Source organism: Psammomys obesus, unplaced genomic scaffold (assembly GCF_907164565.1).
Source record: "Psammomys obesus unplaced genomic scaffold, mPsaObe1.curated_primary_1811, whole genome shotgun sequence".
In the NCBI taxonomy this organism is placed as follows: Eukaryota; Metazoa; Chordata; class Mammalia; order Rodentia; family Muridae; genus Psammomys; species Psammomys obesus.
The window spans coordinates 65,853,133-65,875,957 of NW_026585504.1; the positions used below are offsets into that span (position 1 = coordinate 65,853,133).

General features: G+C 47.4%; 1 protein-coding gene across 1 annotated transcript in view; it reads left to right on the forward strand.

The window, feature by feature from the left end:
* Positions 1–22,825, forward strand: part of Mgat5 (alpha-1,6-mannosylglycoprotein 6-beta-N-acetylglucosaminyltransferase) — a 275,296-nt gene that overhangs the window by 90,658 nt on the left and 161,813 nt on the right. Inside the window, exon 3 of the mRNA XM_055602025.1 lies at positions 9,313–9,695. Within this exon, the coding sequence (XP_055458000.1) occupies positions 9,455–9,695 (241 nt within the window). The 5' untranslated portion in view covers positions 9,313–9,454. The remainder of the gene's footprint in view (positions 1–9,312; positions 9,696–22,825) is intronic.

The following is a 22,825-nucleotide window of genomic DNA, read 5'->3' on the forward strand; positions in this document are numbered from 1 at the left end:
TATATATATATATATATATATATATATATATATATATATATATATATGTATGTATATGTATATGTATAAGATAAATTTTGACCACATTCCTCCACTCCCCAGTATTCCCACCCCTCAGATCCCATTTCCCAAGTAGACTTCTTTGAACTTTGTTGTGTATGTCTGTGAATGTGTGTATGAATTAGAGTTTACTTGGGTTGCTTATAGGAGCAAAATGAGGTGTTATTTATAGGGGCATGGACACCTTACCAACGGCCATATCATTGAAGATATGCTATCAGTTATTAATTGCGTATTTGTCCTCAGGATGGAGCTTCATGAACACCTAGAAATCATTGTGTATCAATACTTAGTGATCACGAACCGTATTGTTCACGTCCCATATTACTCAGGGATGGGGGCTACAGAGATGGCTCAGCACTTCAGAGTGCCTGTTGCATCTGGACACCTTTATTCCCAACACTTTGGGGAACAGAAGCAAGCCTTCTCCGTGAGCTCCAGGCCAGCCTGTGCTAGACGGTAGGCATTTAGTCCTACCGTAGTGTGCCAGGTGACTCATAACTTCCTGTAACTCCAGCTCTAGGATATCAAATGGCCATCGCTGACTTCTGAGGATCCCACAAACTCATGAAGCATGCTTATGAACCATCTCCCCAACCAACATTAATTATATGAGCCCCTCCCCCATAGCTACTCATCCATCTTTAGGGAGGAGCAAGGCCTTGGGGAGGGGTGAGCTCCTCCCCACAACAACTGTTACCTGCCTATCAATTCTCATGGATGGATGGGGCCTCCTGAGCCCTTCTCTTACAGTCACCATTAACTACCTGTCAATCTTTAGAAAGGGACGGTGCCTTGTGGGCAGGGCTCCTCCCCAAGCAGCATTAACTGCCCATCATTTCACAAGAATGGGCAGAGCCTTGTGAGCGCCTTTCCCTCCACGATGGAATGTCACCCAGTGTCACCCAGGGGACACTGACAGCCTCAGAATGATCTAGGACAGTGGGACTGGATCAGTCGGTGCACCAGTGCTGGGGCTCCATTCTCTCATCTCTCTGGGGTCTCCACTGGCTTAGTGTAGCCTTGCTGCCTGCCAGCTAACAGGGCTGGTAGCCAGCTCCTGAGGCCTTCTCTGCTCTGAAATCTGTGAGCTGCTCGCCTCAGTGTCTTTGTAAGGTAAGAGAAGGCCTGTACCTGGTGGTGCCTGTCAGCTGGGGCCATTCCATTTGTCACCATGGGGAGAGACACTTTCCACTGATTGTCACTTCCATTGATTGTCACAGCGCTCCTGTGTGCCAGTTCTGGTGGTTACTGTGCTGGAGGCCAGAGTGTGTGCCCACTCAGCTGACAGTTAGCGTGGCGTCCTCACAGCAAAGCATGATCCAGCCTCCACATCTTCCCAAGTCTTGGCTGAAAGGTCTTCACTTGAGCCTGAGGATTGGGTGGGGCGGGAGCGCAGTAAGGGAATGGCTTTGCACAGGTGTGAGGACCTGATTGTGGACCCCACATATATGTCTGGCAAGCACGGTGGCCCACCCCTGATCTCAACATCCGGGAGGCGGAAGCTCGGGTCCTGGGGCAAGATGGCTAGTCAGACTTGGAAGACTGGCAGGTCTGGAGAAAATGCCTGACATCAACCCTGTGTCTTCGCAGGCACACGTGTACACAGTCATGTTTTCTCGTGGCCCCGGTGTGGACAGCCTGCAGCTTGCATACTCCATGCATCCCACAGCAAGGGTGAATACAACCCAATACAAAATTGTAAACTTTTGATGGGGGCGTGCTTTGAGGCAGGGTTTGTTTGTGTAGCCCTGGCTGTCCTTGAACTCTCTCTGTAGATCAGGCCAGCCTCGAATTCACAGAGATCCACCTACCTCTGCTGGGATGAATGGCGGGTACCATGACTGCCCAGCCCAAACTGTAAACATACTTAAAATATTATGAGATTTGTGTGTGTGTGTGTGTGTGTGTGTGTGTGTGTGTGTGTGTATGTTTTCCTCCTGATTTATTTTTGATTGCACTGTCAGGTTCTTGAGTATAAATTCTGTTGATGACGAGGTCTTTTGCTGTGTCAGAAGGTTGGGAATGTTTTCAGAATTCTCCGGGCTGCTGTGGTTTCACACTGTGTGGGTGGGAAGTTCTGTCAAGTGTGAATAATTTATGGCTCTTGTGAGTGGAGCTCACAGAGCAGGGGGCCAATATAGATGACAAGGTGCTGACAGCTTCCTGCTCACCCTTGTCCTCTTTCTCTTGTCCACCTTCTAGCAAAATGTGTTCCCAGAAGGCTACACCAGAGAGGTGAGATACTCCAAAGCTTCCCTTTCCGGTCCCTTCCCTCTGTAAGTGTGGCTCACGATGTGAATGGCTAGGCAGCGTCCAGTCAGAGTCAGACAGGGCAGGAGAGACAGGAAGGCTTGTCCAGGGTCTTTAAAAGCATATTGTATTTTATTTTTAAGTTACATTTATTTGTGGGTTGTTTTCTGGGGAGGAAAGGGGGAGTGTGGTAGTCAGAGGAGAACTTGCTGGAGTTGGGTCTCTTATTCCAGTCTCTGGATCCTGCTGATTACACTCAGGTTATCAGCCTTGGAGGCAAACAGCTTTACCCACGGAGCCATCTTACTGGCCCTGAAAATCTATGTTAAACAAAATACAAAACGTTTGTGGATTTTCTGGAACCTTAGAAAACTCGTTTGGAACACAGTGTGAAAACCAGTAGCTTGGTTCTCTAGACTCAGCCGTAGTCGCTCAAGTTTCAAAGTATTGTGTGGTTCTAGAGTGTTCTGCATTTTAGCCATAGGTAGAATAAAGCTCCGAATCAGAGATTTCCAAGTGTTTGTTGTGTTTAGGCCTTCCACCCCCCCCCCCATGATCTTTTTGCTGTCATTTCCCTGTGGTCATCCCCACATAACAGTGTAGACTTACAGTTTCTGTAAATGGTTTCCTTGCTTTTTTCATTCTCTGTTCCTATAGTTTATATATGCTGTGTGTATGTGTGTGTATGTGTGCACACACATATGGAAGCCAAAGATGTTCCTTAGGTTCTGTCCACCTTATTCATAATAAACCCTTTTATTACTCTGTGTGCACACACATGCCCCCAGCACTCATATGAAAGTCAGAGGATAATTTAGCAGAGTCAGATCTCTCCTTCCATCTTTATTGAGTTCTGAGGATCAAATTCAGGTTGACATGATTATAAAGCAAGAACCTTTGCTGCTTGGCCATCTATCTCCCTTGGCCCTTGGCTCCTCATCTTTGAGATGGGATCTCTCACTTGCCTGGAGCTTAGCAGTTTGGCTAGGCTGGCTGGGGAGCGAGCCTGAGGGGTCCGTTATCTCCACCCTTCTGTGCTGGAATCAACACATATATATCCTGCCACTCCTGGCTTTTTAGTGTGGGTTCTGGGAAATCGAGCAAAGGTCCTCATGCTTGCAAAGCCATCTGAACCATCTCCCCATCCCTAGGATTCTTGGGCCTCACAGAGCCTATAGGAAAGTTGAATCAATACTGTTGTTGAACAGAAGATAAGGTTCTCAGGAATTTCCCTTTGTATCCCAAGGAGGGTGGGTTCTGCTACTCGGGGGACCCAGGAAGAGTAATGCAGGAGATGAGGTCGAGTCAAGACACTGGAGATGTAGTTTTGGTTGCAAAGCTGACATAGGCAAGCACAGATGCTTTCAGAAGTCCCCAGTGTTGTCGGAGAGAATGAAGATAAAGGCATGTCTCTTAGCGAAGATTGAAGATAGGGAGGAAGTGATTCAGGTAGTATAGAGTTCTGACAGAAGCACTGACTTGACTGAGATAGGGCAGGCTGTCACTTGCAAATCGAACAGTGTTGTTTGTGGGGCACAATGGAGGCTGGTGGGCCTCTGGCTTGGTGTTGCCTTCACTGCTGAATGAATGAGCATCTCTAGTTTCATTCATCCCATCTAGAGCCAGGCACTGGTAAAAAAGATGGAGCCTCCAGAGACATTGGGCAGTTGTCTGAAGGACCTGAGATCAGTGGTCTGTCTTACTGCCCTGGGCTCGGCAGTTTTCTGAAATGCTCTCACCTGGGCAGCCTCTGCCAGGCAAGGTCTGACAGGAACCACCTGGAGCAAGGCCTGTGAGGTTGATGTGAGGTGGTAAGAGTGGCCATATTTAGGGATCTGGAGGCAAATGGATTCATGAATGTTCTGTTGCGAGGCCTGTGGTCAGCTCTTCATGATGAAACAATGTGTTTTTTTTGTTTTTTTTTTTCTGGACCGTGGAAGATGGGGAAGGAGGCTGCTGTAGGCCCAAGAGGCCTGTTTGCTGCTGTTAATAAAACTCCAATCCCCACCTTCAGCTTTTGAGGGGGGCTTTCTTTTTCATTGGCCTATTGAAAGCTGGTTCACACAGGCTACTGTTCTCATGACGTGTATAATGCATGGTATCAATATGTATCAGTATATTCACAGTTATTCATCTGTAACAGTTACTTCTTACAGCCAAGTACCTGGCAAGAAGCAGCATCAGAGGAAAGAGGTTGGCTCACAGTTAAGAAGGGACACAGTCCATCAGAGCAGGGGAGGAATGGTGGCAGGCAGGAATGCGAAGTGAATAGGCTGGTCACTTTGTTTATGCCATCAGAAATTTGAGAGCAGAGAACACAAATCCAGACTGTGGGTGTGACCCCCTTCCTCCAGCAAGGCTCCTCCTTCTTACAGGAGTCAGACAGCTCCGCCAGGGAGGACTAGTGTCCTGACACTCGAGCCTGTGGGAGACAGGTTTTATTACAGCACGTTGGGCTCTTTGCAGCCTCCGTTAGATCCTCCTAAGGAACCCTGAATGACTAAGGTATCACTCCCCCCCTCCTCATCCCCCTGTCCCTGTGCCCCGTACTCCACTCACTGGGTCCTAAACAGCTTCTACAGTGCTCTCGCCTCTACTTTGCCTCCCTTGGAAGTGTTATGTAAATGGGAGCATGTGATACATGATTTCTAATGACTTTTTACTTGGCAGACTGTTCTTTCATCCCACATGTAGCTTCATTGATTTCTCCTTTTTCTATTCTATCCCGTGGTTTGTATATTCCGATGGCAGTTGATCAGTTGATGGTCATGTGTGATGTTTTGTTTGTTTTTGTTTTGTTTACTTTTACTCTTGGTCTCTTGTAAAAAGGCATCTGTGAACCTTTCTGTGTGAGGTTTTTTTCTTCCTTTTGTTTTTTTTTGTTTGTTTGTTTTTGTTTGATTATTTGTTTTTTTGTTTTGTTTTGTTTTGTTTTTTTTGAGACAGAGGTCTCACTCTGTAGTCCTAACAGGCCCTGGAACTGGCTCTGTAGACCAGGCTGGCCTCAAATACACCTGTCTCTTCCTCTCAAATGCTGGGATTAGAAGTGTTCTCCTCCATGCCTAGTGTAAGGTTTGTTTTGTTTTTAAATGTGAGGGACCTCGCGTTTTTATTTCTCTAGCTAAAACTCCGTAGTGCAGAATGTCCTGTAGCTCCCTGGGTAGGGATTTTAGGAGCAGCTGCGCTGGTTTCCACAGGGCGCTTCATTTCCCTTCCCCGTTTCAGCCTGTGGCTTCCACCCCAACATCTGCTGCCCTCCATATTTCTAGCATCACCATCCTTGTGGGTGCAAAGTGTTGTCTTATTGCTCCTGTGATTTTTTTAATTTCCCCTTCCTCAATGGTTAAAGACGTTGAATGTATTTATGTGTTTTTTTTTCTTTTTAATTAGAACTGGTATGTGTTCTTAACAAAGATTTTACTGTCTTGCTTGTGTAGGAAGGAAGGAATGAAAGGGAGAGATACCAGTGCTTTAGGAAGTAGGGGCTACAAGTCGTACATGTTAGTGTGATTTTGTTCTACTTTGCTTTTCTTGTGTATATGTGGGGGTGCATATTCTTTGTGTGTGTGTGTGTGTGTGTGTGTGTGTGTGTGTGTGTGTGTGGCTGCACACCTGAAATCAGCTTCAGGTATTGTGGAGCCAACCAACCATCTTGTTAGACAAGTAGGTAGGTACCTACGCTTGCCAGGTAGGTAGGTCTCAGGGATCTGACCGTTTCCCTGGTGCTGAGGTTAGAAGCTCACCACCATTCCTAGCTTTTTGTGTGTGTGTGGGCTATAGAACCCAGGTCTTTATGGTTACAAAGCAAGTGCCTTTCTTACTGAGCTGTCTCTCCACTCCTGGATGATTACTAAAAACAGACTTGGTGCAAACTTTGTTAGCTTAAATGCCTACTTTCTGATCACTGTTGGTCTGAGTTCTTTCTATTGCATGTCTGTTACTGCTGATCAAGTCCTTTCCTGGGACCAAGACTAAGTAAGGATGTTGTTCTAAAGCCTCTCATTATTCTACTATTTCTCTGAGATACGAAGGTGTCTCCTCAGTGAGACCCCTCAAGTCATAACTTCTGCCTTCATGATGGGAATTTTGGTGGTGAATTCTAACGTGATTCTGTGTGGGCTAACAGAATATCTGTCCTTTTACATTCTGCATTCTATGAGAGAAAAGAACATTCCTGGAAATATTTTAGTTGCATATAATTAGAGCCCTCAAGTCCTCTGAGCTCCCTTTAGCTAGAGCTTTGGACTCCAAATGTGTACCTTTCTGAGTGAATGTCTTGATTCCTTTCCTATTTCTGGGATACAATTCCCTGAACAAAGGTTGGCTCACAGTCCAGTGTGGTGGGCAACTCAGTGTGGCAGAAGCTGAAAGCAGCCAGTCATATCGGTCCACAGTCAGGGAAAGAGCAAAGAAAGCAGGCTCATGTCCTCCATCTCAGACAGTCCAGGATCCCAGCCTAGGGAATGGCTTCACCCACAATTATGATGAGACTTCTCACACTGATCAGTTTATGAGCTAATTCCCCAGAGGCCCATCTCCTTGGTGATTCTATGTCCTGTCAGGCTGACAGGGGAAAGAAACCCCTCACTGAGCTGGAAACACGTCAGCCAGGCTGGCTTAGCCATCATTTTACCCCTGGAATGTCCCATCTGGGTGGTTAGAAGCCTTCGAGCGTCTCTCAAAGCCCACTCTTTGCTTTAGTTCCTGCTCTTGCCCTTCCTGTGGCTTAAACCCTGCTATAGCCTTCATCAATTGCTTCAGTAGGGTTGTGAGAAAGTGGACTGGGACTTCCTATCTGCAGGTTTATAGGTTGTCGTGTCAGCAATTCAAGATCTGTCCTAAAATAGTCAAGGAAAATTACCAGAAGGCCCCTCTCTGCTATGTCACCCTGCTAACATGGCCTGGGAAAGTCCCCTCGCATCTGAGGTTTATACGAGTGTAGGTTATCTAGGGTGAAGGCTTTCAAAGTATTAGCCTTATGAAGGTGGGGCTCCATCTTGCTCACACTCTGTCCCCAGGGCCTGGGGCAGCAGATACCCCGTGTGAAAGTACTTGCAAACCACATGGAGAAAGGAAAGAGGGAGAATCCCATTCCACTGGCCACCATTTGGAAGGCCTCACCACAGTGCCATCATTCCCGTAAGACAAGAATGTGTAGCCGTCAGCTTTGTCTGTGGGAACGGGTGTTTTGCCTGAGTGTTAGTTTGTGTGTCATGGGCACGCCTGGTGCCCTTGGAGGCCAGAAGAGGACAGCAGATCCCCCAGAGCCACCAGATACTTCGTTGTGCCTGCTTTGTCCCTCCTTTCCCCGCCCTCCCTCCCTCTGCTCTGTGTGTGTTTCATGTACACATAGGGCATATGTGTCCCCGTGTGTGTGGCCATACCCGTATGCATGTGCATGTGAGGATCTGAAGCTGCTGTCACTCATCACTTGGCTTACTGTGGCACAGTCTTTCGCTGAGCTCAAAGCCGGCCACATTGTTTAGTCTTAGCTAACTAGCCTGCCTGGAGATGCCCTGTCTCTGTCCCCCGAGTGCTGGGGATTATCGGTGGCTGCCACACCTTCCCAGCTTTACTTGCCTGGTCCTTATACTTGCACAGAATATAAGGTCTTTACCCACTGAGGTATCCGTCAGGCCTTCCTTCCTTCCTTCCTTCCTTCCTTCCTTCTTTCCTTCCTTCCTTCCTTCCTTCCTTCCTTCCTTCCTTCCTTCCTTCCTTCCTTCCTTCATTCTTTCCTTCCTTTCTCTCCCTCCCTCTTTCTTTCCTTCCTTCCTTCCTTCCTTCTTTCTTTCTTCCTTTCTTTCTTTCTCTTTCTCTGTTTCTCTCTGTCTGTCTTTCTTCTTTCTTTCTTACGTAATCCAGGATAGGCTGAACCTCCCTGTGTAACCAAGGATAACCCTGGGTTCCTGATCCACCTACTCTCCTGCTGCTGGGGATGGAAGTCATGGCTTTTGCCTGCTGGGAAGTACGATACTGACTGAGCTCTATCCCCAGGCCTGGTCATTGGCTTTCTCTGGGCAAAGCCATCAGCCCATCTGCACCTTCTCCTCAGGCCCTCCTTGCTGAGAACCCGCAGTAGAGCACTGGCCCTATCTGCTCTTAGCAGATAGGGGATGAACACCTTCACATTGAAACTCTGCCCTTTAACTTTCCATTCTGCCTCGTGACGGCAGTGAAAGTGAGAACCCACAGAGAAGCTGCCAGCCTGGTGCCTTGCGCTTCCTGTGCCACAGGCAGGCAAGGCTGCGAGGTGCAGCTTTTGCTCCAGATAGCTGTGCCAGAGGCTAGGGGTGAAGCTCGGTGAAAGAACGAATACTTAACATGCACTCTGGCTTTGAGCTGGGGTACCTCCAGTGTGAAGCTAGAACAGAAAGGCACCAGCCGTGCCCCTGGTGTCTTCCTCTTCTGGTGCTGGGAGTGGCACCTGGTAGAATCGTTCACCCTGGAACAATGATAGCGAAATCCAGCCATGCTTAAACAACACAGGACCATCTCCCCTTTCCTTCTTAGCACTCTGAGGACACATCCACTTTCCTGAACGCCTCTCAAACCGTACGTGTGAATTTTGCTCCAATCACGTAATGACTTTCTAAGCTCAAGTTACACACCCACAAAGCACAAGGTGATCGCAGGACTCTGCTCCCTCACACCCGAGGGTTTTTGCTGACTTGTGGCGACATATCCCTCCATCTCCTCCATGCCTTGCAAAACAAGCTTCCTGTTTTGAACTAGGTCTAGGAGGGGAGCAGCCTTACTATACCTGTGTCCACACACTCACATGTATGCCCCCCTTCCCCCGGGTCTCTGTACAGCTTTACGTTGCTGTGCCAGATTTCTAGATTTCTCTTCTCGGCTCCCAGGTCCCAAATGTTAGCTTAAAGTACTGAATCAGCACATTAAGCCAAGAAGCAGGCATTTTATGGAAAGCTACCTCAGCGCAGTTACTGCTCCTGATTGTTGTGCAGCCACGTTGCTAACTCTCCTCCTCCTCCACAGCAGAATGGAAGCCGGGCGAGGAGGTCAGCTGACTCAGGAGCCGGAGTGAGAGCAGCGCACTCTCCGCCCCGGCCTGCACCATGAACTTGCCTTCACCTTCTGTGTGCTGAGAGCCAAGGGAGGGGTACGTTGCCAGAGAGAGATGGCTTTCTTTACTCCCTGGAAGTTGTCCTCTCAGAAGCTGGGCTTTTTCCTGGTGACTTTTGGCTTCATATGGGGGATGATGCTTCTGCACTTCACGATCCAGCAGCGAACTCAGCCCGAGAGCAGCTCCATGCTGCGGGAGCAGATCCTTGACCTCAGCAAAAGGTACATTAAGGCACTGGCAGAAGAAAACAGGAACGTAGTGGATGGACCCTATGCTGGTGTCATGACAGCTTATGGTGAGTGCCACTGCGCGGGGGTGGTTGCTCCACGGAGCGTGCCTGAGCTTTGGGGGACCCTACGAGTTCCCACATGTGGGCTTGCTATGGATTGAAGACCCATTATTTTTATGGGCAGTGATTACATTTATTTTTGTATATGCAACATTTTTGTATATATGTATATATATATATGTACATGTATGTGTTTGTATGTGTATATATATGTACATGGCAGGGGAGGTGGTCCTGTGTTGTTTAAGCATGGCTGGATTTCACTGTGTATGTATATGTGTGTGTGTGTGTGTGTGTGTGTGTATGTATATATATACATGAATATGAGTGTGGGTGTGCGCATGTTAGAGGTCAGAGGATACCCTCAGCTGTGAGTCCTTACATTTTACCTTGTCTGCAACAAAATCTCTTGTTGGCCTCTGCACACCAGGCTAGCTGCCCCATAAACTTCCGAGGGATTGTTCATCTCTGTCTAGACACCTGGGATTATACATGCGGCTGTATCTGCTGTATGTGGACTCAGGGGATCTGAACTCAGGTTCTTACATTTGTCCAGCCAGCTCTTTACCCATGGAGCCACCTTCCCAGCCCGTAGCTGTGATTTTAGATAGAGCAGTTTTCTCTGTGGGACTCTGAGCCCCGTCCACACAGACACCCCAGTCCAGACACTCTGCTTCCTGGGTTGTGTTTGCAGCTCGTCCCCATTCTGCCAACTTCTTTCTAGACTGCTCAGGAGTGTGTTTAGGGAATTCAGACAAACATTTTTATTATTTGTCCTTAACGAAATGTAATTAGCTACAGTGGAGGGGGACTTGGTGGGGAGAATGGTGTTTTGAATGTCACTGGGGTCAGTGTTGAGCTAATGAACTGCCCTGGGCTTTAATGTTTGATTTCCCCGGCTTTATTGCTCTTGTCTTTAATTTTGCTCAACTCCCAAAAAGAAAAATCTTCTTATACTTATACTCATTGCTCATTGTCAGATGCCTCAAATTCTTTTCAAAATGACACACGAGGGCCGGGAATAGAGCTTAGCTTTGTGTCACATGCATGAAGCCTCTGGAAGGGCTCTGGACATGGAGGCACATGCCTGAAATCCCAGCTGTGGTGCTGGTGGCAGGAAGGTCAGATGGTCAGGGACATCTTCAGCTATGTAGGGACCTATGTGAAATACATCTTATTCTCTTTCAGCAAAAGTTATGCTTAATTCAGAAAAAAAGTTGAATGAATAGACAGGTAAACAGGAAAAAATTACATAAACGTGTCCTCCATGAAATATACACAATAACATTTAGCGTATGACTTTCTGATATATTTTTTCATTATTATTAGTTTATTATTACTGCTGTTGTGTGGTCATGTCACTCATGTTTAGGGTGTGTGCCCCACTGCACATGGTGGAGGTGAGAGGACAGCCTCTGGGAGTTGCTTCTCTCCTTCCACCAGGGCTGGAATTCAGGTCGTCAGGCCTGAGTGGCAAGTGCCTGTCCTCTCTGAGATCTCATCTGACACAGATGGTGTAAAAGTGCACAAACAGATACTTATAAAGTACACCTTGCCCTTGGAGTTTGGCTCACACTGTGGAGATTATGCCTCCCAGGATATCCTGTGCTCACTGAGTATTCAGGATGGCCTGGGTGTGTAGAGGGAGAGCTCTTGTTAGTTGTCACTTGGGAAATGGAGCGATCCAGCCAAGGCTTCTGTGGCCTCGGTGTTGGGGACTTTTGCTCTGGATGGCATGCTGGGGTAGTGTAGCAGCTGCTCTCCTGCTTTGGAGTGTGGTCCAGGACAGGCCTTCAGGGAGAGAGAATTCACGTGACGATAGGGACACCTGCCGCTGTAGGCTCAGTGTGGACAGCTAGAATATGGACACAGGAACTCGTAGGGCCCGAGCTCGCTTCTATAGCGTGTGTGTCTGTGAAGAGAAGGGGCCCCGGTGCTCTTTCTCAGGCCTGAGGATCAGAAGGTCACACTGTCTCTTCAAGATTTGTCAGCAGTAATCACGGGGAGGGCTCAGTCTTGTGGTGCTGCCCCGCAACCCGAGCCTGACGCACCAGCACCCACGTAAAGGTCAGTGTCAGCAGGTGTGGCTTTTCCTGTCGACACGAAATGCCTGTTTCTGTGTAATGATTTAAAACCATGAAGCTCCATTTTGCGTGTCAGTGTCCAACAACAAACACTAGGTGCCTAACCACACAAGTCAAAATGACTCATTGACTTGACTTATATCATCTATCAGTTTCAGAGATCAGTTAACCCCAGGGAGAAAAGAAGAGCACAGAATATTGGTGTCGCATGTGATGGGACCTGTGGTAAATGCTGTTTTAAAGGTTTTAATCCTCCATGGGGCTGTTATACCTTTGTTGGGAAAGGATGGCAACTGGTAACTTAGCAGTAATTTCCTCTAATCAACACCCTATCAAACTCTTCCCATGGGTGATACAAACACATGAGTTGTGCATTTATAGACTTGTTATTTTACTAGTTGTTTTTATTCAGAGCATAGGTGTCCTTCATAGTCTAGAGACAGTGCATCTGGTCTTAGCATTTTAGCTATGTGCCTGTGTGTGTGCATGTGTAATATAAAAGTAATCCAGGAAACTGGGCCCAGGGGATTACATGGCTGCGATCCCAGCACTCAGGGAGGCAGAGGCAGAGGCAGAGGCAGGCTGATCTCTGTGAGTTCAAGGCCAGCAAAAGAGAGTTCAAAGTCTGCAAAAGAGAGTCCAGGACAGCCAGGGTTATACAGAGAAACCCTGTCTCGGGGGGGGGGGGGGGAAAGAAAAAAGAAAGAGGAAGGAAGGAGGGAGGGAGGGAGGGAAGGAAGGAAGGAAGGAAGGAAGGAAGGAAGGAAGGAAGGAAGGGAAAGAAAGAAAGGAAGGAAGGAAGAAAGGAGAAAGAAGGAGTAACCCAGGACTGGGAACAGATAGTGTCCAGGAGGACCTGAGGACCTGCGCTCAATCCCCAGAAACTAAATTATAGAAATAAAATGAAGGCATATTGGTGTGCTGTTGTGCTCCTAGCACTGGGGAGGCAGAGGCAGGTGAGCCCCTGGGGATCACTGGCCAGCCACCTTAGCCTGCCAGGCCAGTGGGAGGGTGTTGTCCGACTCTCTGCTTCCCCCACATGCACGTGTGCACAGCTAGACACACAAGTGTGTTCACACACACCCCCTCAGAGTTTCTGTTGGAATTTCAGCCATGTGCTTGTCGTCATAGGACATTGTATCTCAAAGGACCCGTGGGAATTATTTTTCCCAGTCCTTTCCCTTTCAAGATGAAGCTCAGAGAAGTAATGACTATGTTTTCTCTTGTCCCAGCAAACAGCGAAGCAGGAGTAACCAGCAAGTCTGCTCAGCGGTCCTCCCCCAAGGTGACATGCCAGTCAAAGTGGGTGTTGGAACTGGTTTTCTGGAACTTAGTAGAATGACGTGCTTGTGGTATTTGGGACCATCGTGTGGTGAGGTCTACTGGGACAGGCTTTCCTGGTCCTGTTGGTGGGTTAGGTTAGATAAGTCGATTTCAGTAAGAGTTTATTTACATGGTGTTTTAGCTTTATTCCATTGCAGTAATACAGCACTCTGACCGAAAGCAACTTAGGGAAGGAAAGGATTTATTTAGCTGACATTTCCAGGTCAGAATCCAGTCCGTCACTGAGGGAGGTGGAGACAGGAACCAAGGAGGAACAGTGCTTGCTAGGTCACTCCCTGATTTGATTCCTGTCTCCTTCATGGCTTCCTCATGCTTAGGCAGCTTAATTATACAGCTCAGGGTCTCATGCTAGGAATAGTGAAACCCAGAGTCAGCTGGATCAATTAAAAAATCAAAACAGTCCCTCACAGACATGCTGAGAGCATGAGAGAGACAGAGCAGAGAGACAGAGGTGGTTACGTGTGTCAAGTTGACAGCTAAAGATCCCTAGCACACATGTAAGCTTTTAGCGGAAGATACCAGTAGCCCCTCCCTAGTTGTGGCAATCAAAACTGTCTCCTGATATGATGGCAAAGGTGTTCTAGAGTAGATTACTTTAGAATCTACTTCTTGGAGTGAGTTTGTTTGCTTTTGAGTCTCGAGTTTAGCAGCCCCACTGATTCCCTGGCTTGGGATTTTGCACACTGGCAGCTAAGTGACGGGGGTATTACCCGGAGTGGGATCTAGTGCTGGTCCTGGGAGGCTAGAGTGACCTTCTGGTCCCTGCTTCTCCTTGAGTTTGCTACCATTGGTGACACCGACAGGTAGGCAGCTCTGGTGGGTGGAGGCAGGAGGTTCAGGAGTTCAAGGTCAATTTTGGCTACATAGGGAATTTTGGAGGCCAGCCTGAGCTACATGAGACCCTGTCTCAGGTCAGACATTGAGATGCTGAATGGCTTAGCTGGGCTGTACGGGTCATCTGTGTGCAGTCGCAGACATCTGCCCTGAAAGAATGAACCATTGCTTGATCCTGTGTGTTTAGATCTGTGTCTAGCTTATAGGGATCCTATTAGTAGTCTGAAATAAACTCACCTAAGAAGGGAGTGGGCGGGGAATGAGAGAGAAATGGCGTGTGAATGAAAATGACCAACCTGTGTTATATTCATGTATACAATTATCAGAGAATAGGAAAGTGAAAACCTTTCCTGCCATTCCCGTATTGGAAGAATCAGAGGACCTTGGTATGCTATGAATAGAACGTTGATGTTTGACAGAATTTAGCAGTGGATTTTAAATGGTCCTTGGTTCCTTAGAATCCCTGCTTACAGATCTTAGAGTAGCAGTGTTGAGCAAGGTTTGTTTGGCTTATGGGCCAAATTCAGATTGCCTTTTATTGGTGTGAATAAATTTTTATTGGCACATGGCTACTCTCAATTGTTAACAGACTCAATTATGTAGAAACATGGTGACACCAACATTCACTTCACACAACTGAAACTTCTGAAACATTTATTCTTCCCCAGTCACCATAGCCCATTCTCTGGTCATTCCCCTTAAGGATTCAGCCACTACCCAGGATTCCTTTGGTATGAGAAAGTCAGCAGCTTACAGCTGTGGCAGAATCCTCCTTGCTGCCCAGTCCTTTTTTTTTTTTTTTTTTTTTTTTTAAGGAAAGTTTATGAGAATACAAGTGTATTAGTCACTGGAGGACATGGACGAAGCTGTATCCAAGCTCATGTACACTTAGGCCTCAGCCTAGTCATTGCTATTGTAATGTAAACTATCTGTGTGTGGAAGAAATATTTTCTTCATGTCAGCAACCCTTGCAGCACAGGTTAATTATTCCGGAATTCTTGGTTTTGGCAGGAGAGGCTTCAGCCTTTCTCCACAATGAAGTGATCCTCTCCACCCACATCTCCACAATTTTTCCCCATCTTTCTGTCTGGTTTCAGCTCTTAAGAAATAAGAAACAGAAAGCAGAATGAAGAGCCTTCTGAACTCCTTGTGGGACCTGGTCGTGCAGATGTGCTGCTGGACAGTCCCCAGCAGCCTGTGCAGAACAGTGGGAGCATTCACCCTGGGGTGCAGAGGGTTGGCTCCTGCCTCCCAGCCACACCTGCTTATCTCGGGCCAGGGCAGCCTGGGCCGGGCCTGCCGGGGCATCAGAGGTGCTGTCAGTCACTTCAGTCAATGCTGCTCTTGTTTCGGAGGTGACTCAGTCTTCCTCGGGCTGCTTGACCCAAATTCCCATCCCCAGTGGTGCTCTTACCTAAGGCCAGGCCTGGGCCACTTTAGTTGTCTCACTTTGAAAATGCAGCACAGTGAGGTCCCCTCTATAGTCCATCTACATCTTAGTGACCCTGTCTCACCATCCAGCCTCTGGACACTGAGTGCTTTACTCTGGGAAGGATTCTAGCTCAGGCTAACACAGCCGCGAGCTTCTCCTAGCCAACTCCCACCCACAGGCGGCTTGCCTGCTGTCCAGTTGCTCTCGGTCTACAGGTTCTGTTCTTATTTCCTCTTCTCTGCCTGGCTTCGGGCTGCTGAGCTTTGTAGGCCTCTACTGTCCACTTGACTGGCTCTCATCCTTAGAGACTGCCTAGCCATTAGGGTCTGTCTTTGCTTTCTGGTGTGTCACTAGTAGCTTTCTAGGCTCTGTGCAGATGGTGGGGGAAGGAGGTTTCTGCTCCTGGGGTTATCCTGCCCTTGAGAACAGTAGGAGAATGTCAGAGCAATCACTTCTTCTTTGAAGAAAATGTCTATGGGGAAATTTGGTTTAAAAAACAAAAATACTGGAGGGTCTAGAGAGATGGCTCAGCAATTAAGAGTGCTTTCTGTCCTTCCAGCATCCTTCCTTGATGGCTCTGGTGCCTTCTTTTGGCCTTTGAAAGCACCTGTACTCATGTGCACATAACTACACACGCATTCGCATATGAACCTTTAAAATAAAAATTCCGAGGGACTTCTCTGCCTTGAGTAGTGAGAGAAGGCACCTCTCCTGAACTGTATATTTTAATTATTTTATTTTAATTAGCATACCGAATATTAGGCTTCCTTATGGTATTTTCAAACAAAACTTGTTTTGTTGATTCTCCTCCCCCCTTTTCTTCCTCTTGCTTCTTTTTCTCTTTGTCCTTTCTACCCTCGAGCCCACCCCACAGCGTCCATTCTGCCTTCATGTCGTCTGTGTCTGTTGACCTTCCTTACCCTTAACTCCTCTTTTCCCCCTTTCATGATCCTCTGTCTAGTTTCATAGCCCACACTCATATACACACATTCACATATGTACACTAATAGTATATGTGTATATACGTTAAAAGCTATGCTCTGTAGAAGGGGTGGGCATGTGGTATCTGTCAGGTAATACAGTGGCATCCAAAGCCATTCGCTTGCCACAGTTTTCACTTTTATTTACATCGGAATAAAATTCCCTTGTGGTATGTGCCGTGCCTTTATTATCCATTCACGCGCTGATGGACAGCTAATAAACATGGCCCCTCAATGGCTCTGTGGTAGAATAGGGTCCGAGGAGTGGTGTGTAGTCAAATGACAAAGGGAAGGGTGGGTAGAGGGGAGGTTGAGGCAGAGCATGTCTGGCAGGAGACAGATGCACATCAGGGATACTAGCGGGCCCCCTGCTGTGTGGTGGAAACCCAATGTGACTATTGAATGGAGGGGAGGGGTGCTGAGAGATGAACGCTGGTGCCCCTTGGAGGACAGCGCCAGGGGTGAGGATGGAAGGGGCACGGTCAGCAGACCGAGTGCTCTGGGCTGGTGTGCCTCTCCACCAGCCTGGTAGTTAAATCCAGCTGGTGGTATTGGCTCCACCCTGCAGTGCCCATCCGAAGATGACTTTCTCAGCATTTATAGCTCGAGGAGATGAGATGAGCCAAACTTGGAAGCCTGGAAAGGTGCTTTTTGCTTTTGGTTTTCTTTTTTTGTTGTGGTCTCTGTTGTTAGCTTGTTAGCAATAGGGCTAACTGTTGTAGGAACTAGGACTTTTGTGGAGTCTCCTGGAAAACCACCGTGGTAGAAGCAGACAGTCCCTGCACTTAAAGGAAAAGGGGAAAAGGCAGGCTCGTGGGCTTGTTTGAGGAGACCTTGCTTTCTCTACAAGGATGCAGCTGGAGTGGTTAACGGAAGGGCTGCTTAGCGCCTGTGAAACCTAAAAATGGACCTCTTTGGGGCTTGGGGCATTTCCTGCTGTGCTGTGCTGGACATTCAGCCATAAGGCAGTGTTCCAGAGCACATTTTCCCCGTGTGAAGACTTAGGAGATAGCCAGCAGTGTGTGTGTGTGTGTGTGTGTGTGTGTGTGTGTGTGTGTGTGTGTGACAGACAGAGAGAGAAAGAGAGAGAGAGAGAGAGAGAGAATATGGGGTGCACCTCCTTCCTATTGTTGAGGCCTTTTCTCCCACATCAGGCCTGAGGAAGGGACACGTGTCAGGGCTTTCCCCCTTACCTGGCGGTTCAGAACCTGCCATAGCCGTGTCTCTTTTCCCACGTGTGTCACCGCCTTTGTCCCCTCAGAACAGGCTGGGCAGACGTCTGGCCACAGGGAGTCCCTGGGAAGTTCCCTGCCATCCTCACTCTTGTTCTGGGTCTTAGATGAGTGGTCTCTGGCCTCTGTACCTTCTTTATTCCCATCTTCTCGCTCATTCTGTTTCTGAAAAGTCTGTCAGACCTCAGGAAGGGCGCCCCACCATCACGGCCCTGGTCCTTCCTAACTTTGAGGCCACCTAACAGCCTGAGTTTATTGTGTTTGCAGGCCATCTTCCTGACTCTTGCAGACAGAGACAGCAGGCATGGCTAGACTCTGTTCCCAGCTTTGCTGGCACATAGTAGGGTGGATGTGAATAGTGACACTCCACCCCTCAGCACCACAGGTTCCCTCTCTGCTGTGTGGTGTCCTGTCAGCTGGGATGAATGTGAAAATCACAGTCCTGTTTTCGGTGAGGCAGGAAGTGGAAGAAATTCCACGCGGGCTCCACATCCAGGATGCTCCAAGTAGTTATTATGAGGGATCTTGATACGGCAACTGTTTATTGTGAAAAGCTCTTAGAGACGGTTTCTATGTGGGATGGGGACGGAGCCTGCTCCGTACCAGATGTGTGACTTTGAGCAAGTCACTGAGCCTTAGGAAGTAATGGAGGTGACCTCCTGCAACTCATGGGACAGCTGTAGAGGTCAGAGGGGAACAACATTTATCCACTCATCAGACTAGGCGGGAAACATCTGTTGCTGTTAACGCTCTCAGCAGCCTGGCTGGAGCTCCATCAGTTACCGCACAGCCCAGCCTTCAGTGCCAGACATGTTCAACCGTTGGGTTCTGTGAGTGCCTTTGTTTCTGTTGCTTGAAAAAAAACACTCAGACCAAAAGCAACTTAGGGAAGGAAAGGATTTATTTCAGCCAAGGTTACAGTCCAGCATTGAAGGAAGTTGGAGCAGGAACTGGGCATGGAAATTAAGAGCCTGAGAGAGCGTCTGCCTAGCCTACCATTCTGGAAACCCTTGGTTCAGGCACAACCACACTCACAAAAAATCAGATATGGTGTTGCTCACCTGTCACCCCAACACTAGACAGGTAGAGGCAGGAGGATAGGAGTCCAGAGTCATCCTCACAGCTGCAGAGTGAGTGGAGGGCAGCATGGACTACCTGAGACTCTGTGGCAGGTAGGGTAAAGAATTAAACGAGGGAAGCAGCGAGTACCATCGAGATGTTCCTGAGGGGTGTCGTCTCACTGGAGACATAGCATGTTCTGAGAGTGTAGTCACTGCGCTGCCTGCGTATCTGAAATGGCATTGTATGCTTATGTCACTTTGAAGATCATGTGAATTTTTATAAAAAAATTGAGCATATGAGGAAATATAAAGAATTAAAACTGAAGCATGATGGTGCACGCCTGTAATCCCAGCACTCAGGGAGGCAGAGGCAAGCAAATCTCTGTGAGTTCAAGGCCAGTCTGCTTTACAAAGTGAGTGTAGGACAGCCAAGGCCACAGAGAAACCTTGTCTTGAAAAACCAAAACTAACTAACTAACTAACAAAAGAATTAAAGCTAATGTAAAGCTTTAGTTCAAATTCAGATCTTACTAGTGATAAAATTGTTTATTTCTCTCCTGCTATTTTTTTTTTTTTTCTTTAATGCCTCATGTGTCTCAAACTGGCCTAGAACTTACTGGGAGATAAGGAAGACTTTGAGCTTTTGCTTCTCTGCCTCTGTCTCCTGGATGCTGGGCTGACAGACATGTACCACTCTACCTGGGTCACGTGGCGGTGTGTAACCAGCCCAAGGCTTTGCACATAGAGGCAAGCTGTCTACCGGCTCAGCCACATTCCCATCCACTCTTTTAAAAATGCTGGGTGTGTGTGTGCGTGTGTGTGTGTGTAGATAAGTGCATACATGAGCATACGCCTTTTTAGGAATTGGGTTAGGTCTGTGTACAACTGAAAACTCGTCCTTGTGGAGTTTCTTCATGCTGGTTTGTCATTTGATGGCCACACAGTTATTGAACTCATATGACAGTGAACACAGATGACATGCAAAGCTCATCTTTGATGATTTGGTCTAGCTCGTATATGAATAATGCAACTTGAGCTTCCTCTTGCCTTGTTTGAGTCTTTTCCAGCTCCCATCTGGCATAAATAACAACTGTTCATATATGTATGAACTCTTGTGAATACTCTTCTACACAACAAATGCATTATACTTTGGTCATTGATATGACCATATTGTCTTTCCATAAAAGGTCACTTCAAGATTCAATTTGAAGTATATAATTGATGGGACTTGACATCCCTGGCAGCAGATGGCTCTAGGAGGTCGAGGTTAATTCTCTTTTAGTCACACCTTCCTTTCTCATTAGCGTCCTGCTCCGCAGCCCTCATGACCATGCTCCGGCTCTCAGGGCAGCCATGGCAGAGAGGGATCTGAGTTAGGAGCCAAGCAGAGAAGGAAGTTATTTTTGGCAGTTTGGATGTAAGTCCTTGCTGGTTGCATAGCCAGTTCTGAGCCACTGCAGCAAATCACTGTCCCTCACAGGGATTGCAAGCCTTGGCCTGGCCCAGAAGCCCTGGCTCACTTTTACAGATCCTTCTGAAAATGGAGCTTGCTAACCAGCACCACAGATGAATTTGTTGAGTACCAAGGGCTTGATGATAACACCCTAGTTTTTGGTTTGTTGTTGTGTTCTTGTTTTCTCTCTCTCCCTCTTCCTCTCTCTCTCTCCTTCCCTTCCTCCCCCCCAGCCTCAGGTGGTGGTTCTCCTTGTTTGAGGCAGGGTGTCTTATTTGTCACACCAGTGGGTTGAGCTTCCAGGGATTGATTCTCTTCTCTGTGCTCCTGTCCTGAAGTAGTAGTAGGTAGTTGTGGAAGTAGGAATTCAGGAAGAAATCATGAACCAGGGAAGACAGGGTCAGGAGAAGGATGGTGCTCATGTACAGCCTTTCTTGGCACATCCTTAAATACTGGTTGGTTTGAGGAAAGAAATCATAGTTTGCCATCCTCTCTTAAGGATCTAGGCCATACACGTGAGAACTCTAATCTGCCAGCAGGGCCGCTGTTTGTTCTGAGAGCCCTTTTTGGACACCACATTGACCTCTTTTGACCTAGTGTACAACCCCCTCACAGAGTACATGGAGGCTTGTCTTCTCAGCACCCTGGAGCCTGTTAGCCAGCATTGGCCCTCACAAAGGAAAAGCAAGGCTAACTCCTTTTCCATCCTGCTTCTGGTTATGCCTTCCTAGCCCTTCCTACCACGCACGGTCACAGCTTCCTGGAAATGAAAACTTCCAGAAGCTGTGGGGACACTTTTTCTGCTGTCTTCTACCTGACCTCAGCCCAGCTTGGACAGCGCCAGCGGCCCCTTCCCGGTGGGGTGTTCTAAACATGCTCTCTTCCTTCTTGTGTACAGTGAATTTTAGGAATGTGGAAGATTTTGGTAGAAACATTGGGCTTAAGTTTTTACTGCCAAGCCTTTTGAAGTACATAGAAAAATTTAAAAGTTCATTAGTAATTAGAAGCTGTAATCCTGATGAGGACACATTTTACTGCTACCATAACTATAAAGTGCCATGATAAATATAAAAATATGCTAGAATTTGGAAGGAATATATTTTGTCCTCGTTTCCTTATCATAACTACTCCTTATTATACAGTGTCCTTAACTAAATGCAATGCCATTAAGTCACAACATAAACAAATATTCCACTGTTTGCTTAAGATTGCAGTAAAGCTGTTAGCTGTTTTGCACCCTTTAAAAAAGGTGAGAAATAATTTTATCACCTGGAAAGCTATAATTTATGTGAGGACGATTATTTGTTTTTTGTGATTAGGTGAGAGTTTCTGTTGTATTCATTTGCTCTTATAAAGCATATTCACTTAGTGCTGTAGTGTGCTGGGCACCGTGTGCATTTGTAAGAATACAAGCCTGATCTTTGCATCCTCCTTGGGTAGTCTGTCCCTGCCCCCACCCCGTCTCTCTGTCTCTCCTTCTCTCTCCCTTCTTCCCTCCTTTTATCTCTCTCTCTCTCTCTCTCTCTCTCTCATTTTTTCTTGTTTAGTGTCTCTACACATGTATGTGTGCCTGTGTGAATGTGTACCACATGAGTTTGGGTGTCTTTAGGCTCCAGACAAGGATGTCAGATCTCTTGGAGCTAAAGCTGCAGTGGCTTGAGCTGCCCAGCGTGGGTGCTGCAGACCAAATGAGGCTTCCTTTGGAAGAGCAGTGTGCGCTCCTAGCCACTGAGCAGTCTCTCCAGACCTTTCCTTTGCATTTGTGTTCCTTGTCAACAGTGTGTTTAGATGAGACTGAGGAGATGGCTCAGTTGGTAAAGCATTTTTCTTCAGTGTGTGAGGACCTGAGTTCAATTCCCCAGAACTCATGTTTGAAAAGAAAGCCAGACATGGCAGCCTGTACCCGTAGACGCGCAGGTGGTGAGGTGGGAGGTGGAGCCAGGTGGATTCCAGAAGTGCACTGCCAGCTAGCCCAGCATGTGTGGCTGTTCCAGGCCAGTGAGAGATCCTGTCTCAAGCAAAACAAAAAGTGGGGAAGGCTTCTGCGCCTTTGGGGTTACACTGTGTAACCCACACCAAAGTGCAGGTCATTTTAAAAATTATTTTTAATTTGGGAGGGTAGTGCTTTGAAATAGTGACTTAGCATTTCTTTAGTTGGAAATGAACTTTCTTTCCAAGCCAGAGACAAAACATGTCCGCCCCAGTAAAGAGCCCAGAGATGCTGAGGTTTTTGCTAGCTTGATCGTCTGCCTGCACTCTAAGGCAGATGTGCAAAGCCAGGTTCTTACTAACTGAATTTTTTCTCATGTGTGTATCTGTGCACATATACATATGGAGCCCAAATACTCCAAGCTTGATATCTTCTTCTATTGCTCCCCTACCATGTCTTTTGAGATAAGGTCTGTCAGTGAACTTGGAGCCTTCTAATTAGGCTAGACTGGCCAGTGCCCACAAGTGATCTACCTGTCTTTTTTCTGACTATTTCTACATGGGTTCCATGAATCCAGTCCTAGGCACTCATACTTTATCAACTATGCTGTCTCCTTGGCCTTAAAAAACAAAAACAAAACAAACTCGCAAATCACTTGATTTATCTGATAGTCTCCAATTCCCCATCAGCCAACCTTGCTCAGCGATGGTGGGTTGGGTGGGTGGAGAGTGGCATTACCCACCCTTCAGGGTGGTTGGGATGTGGCTTAGTGAGAAGACATGGCAG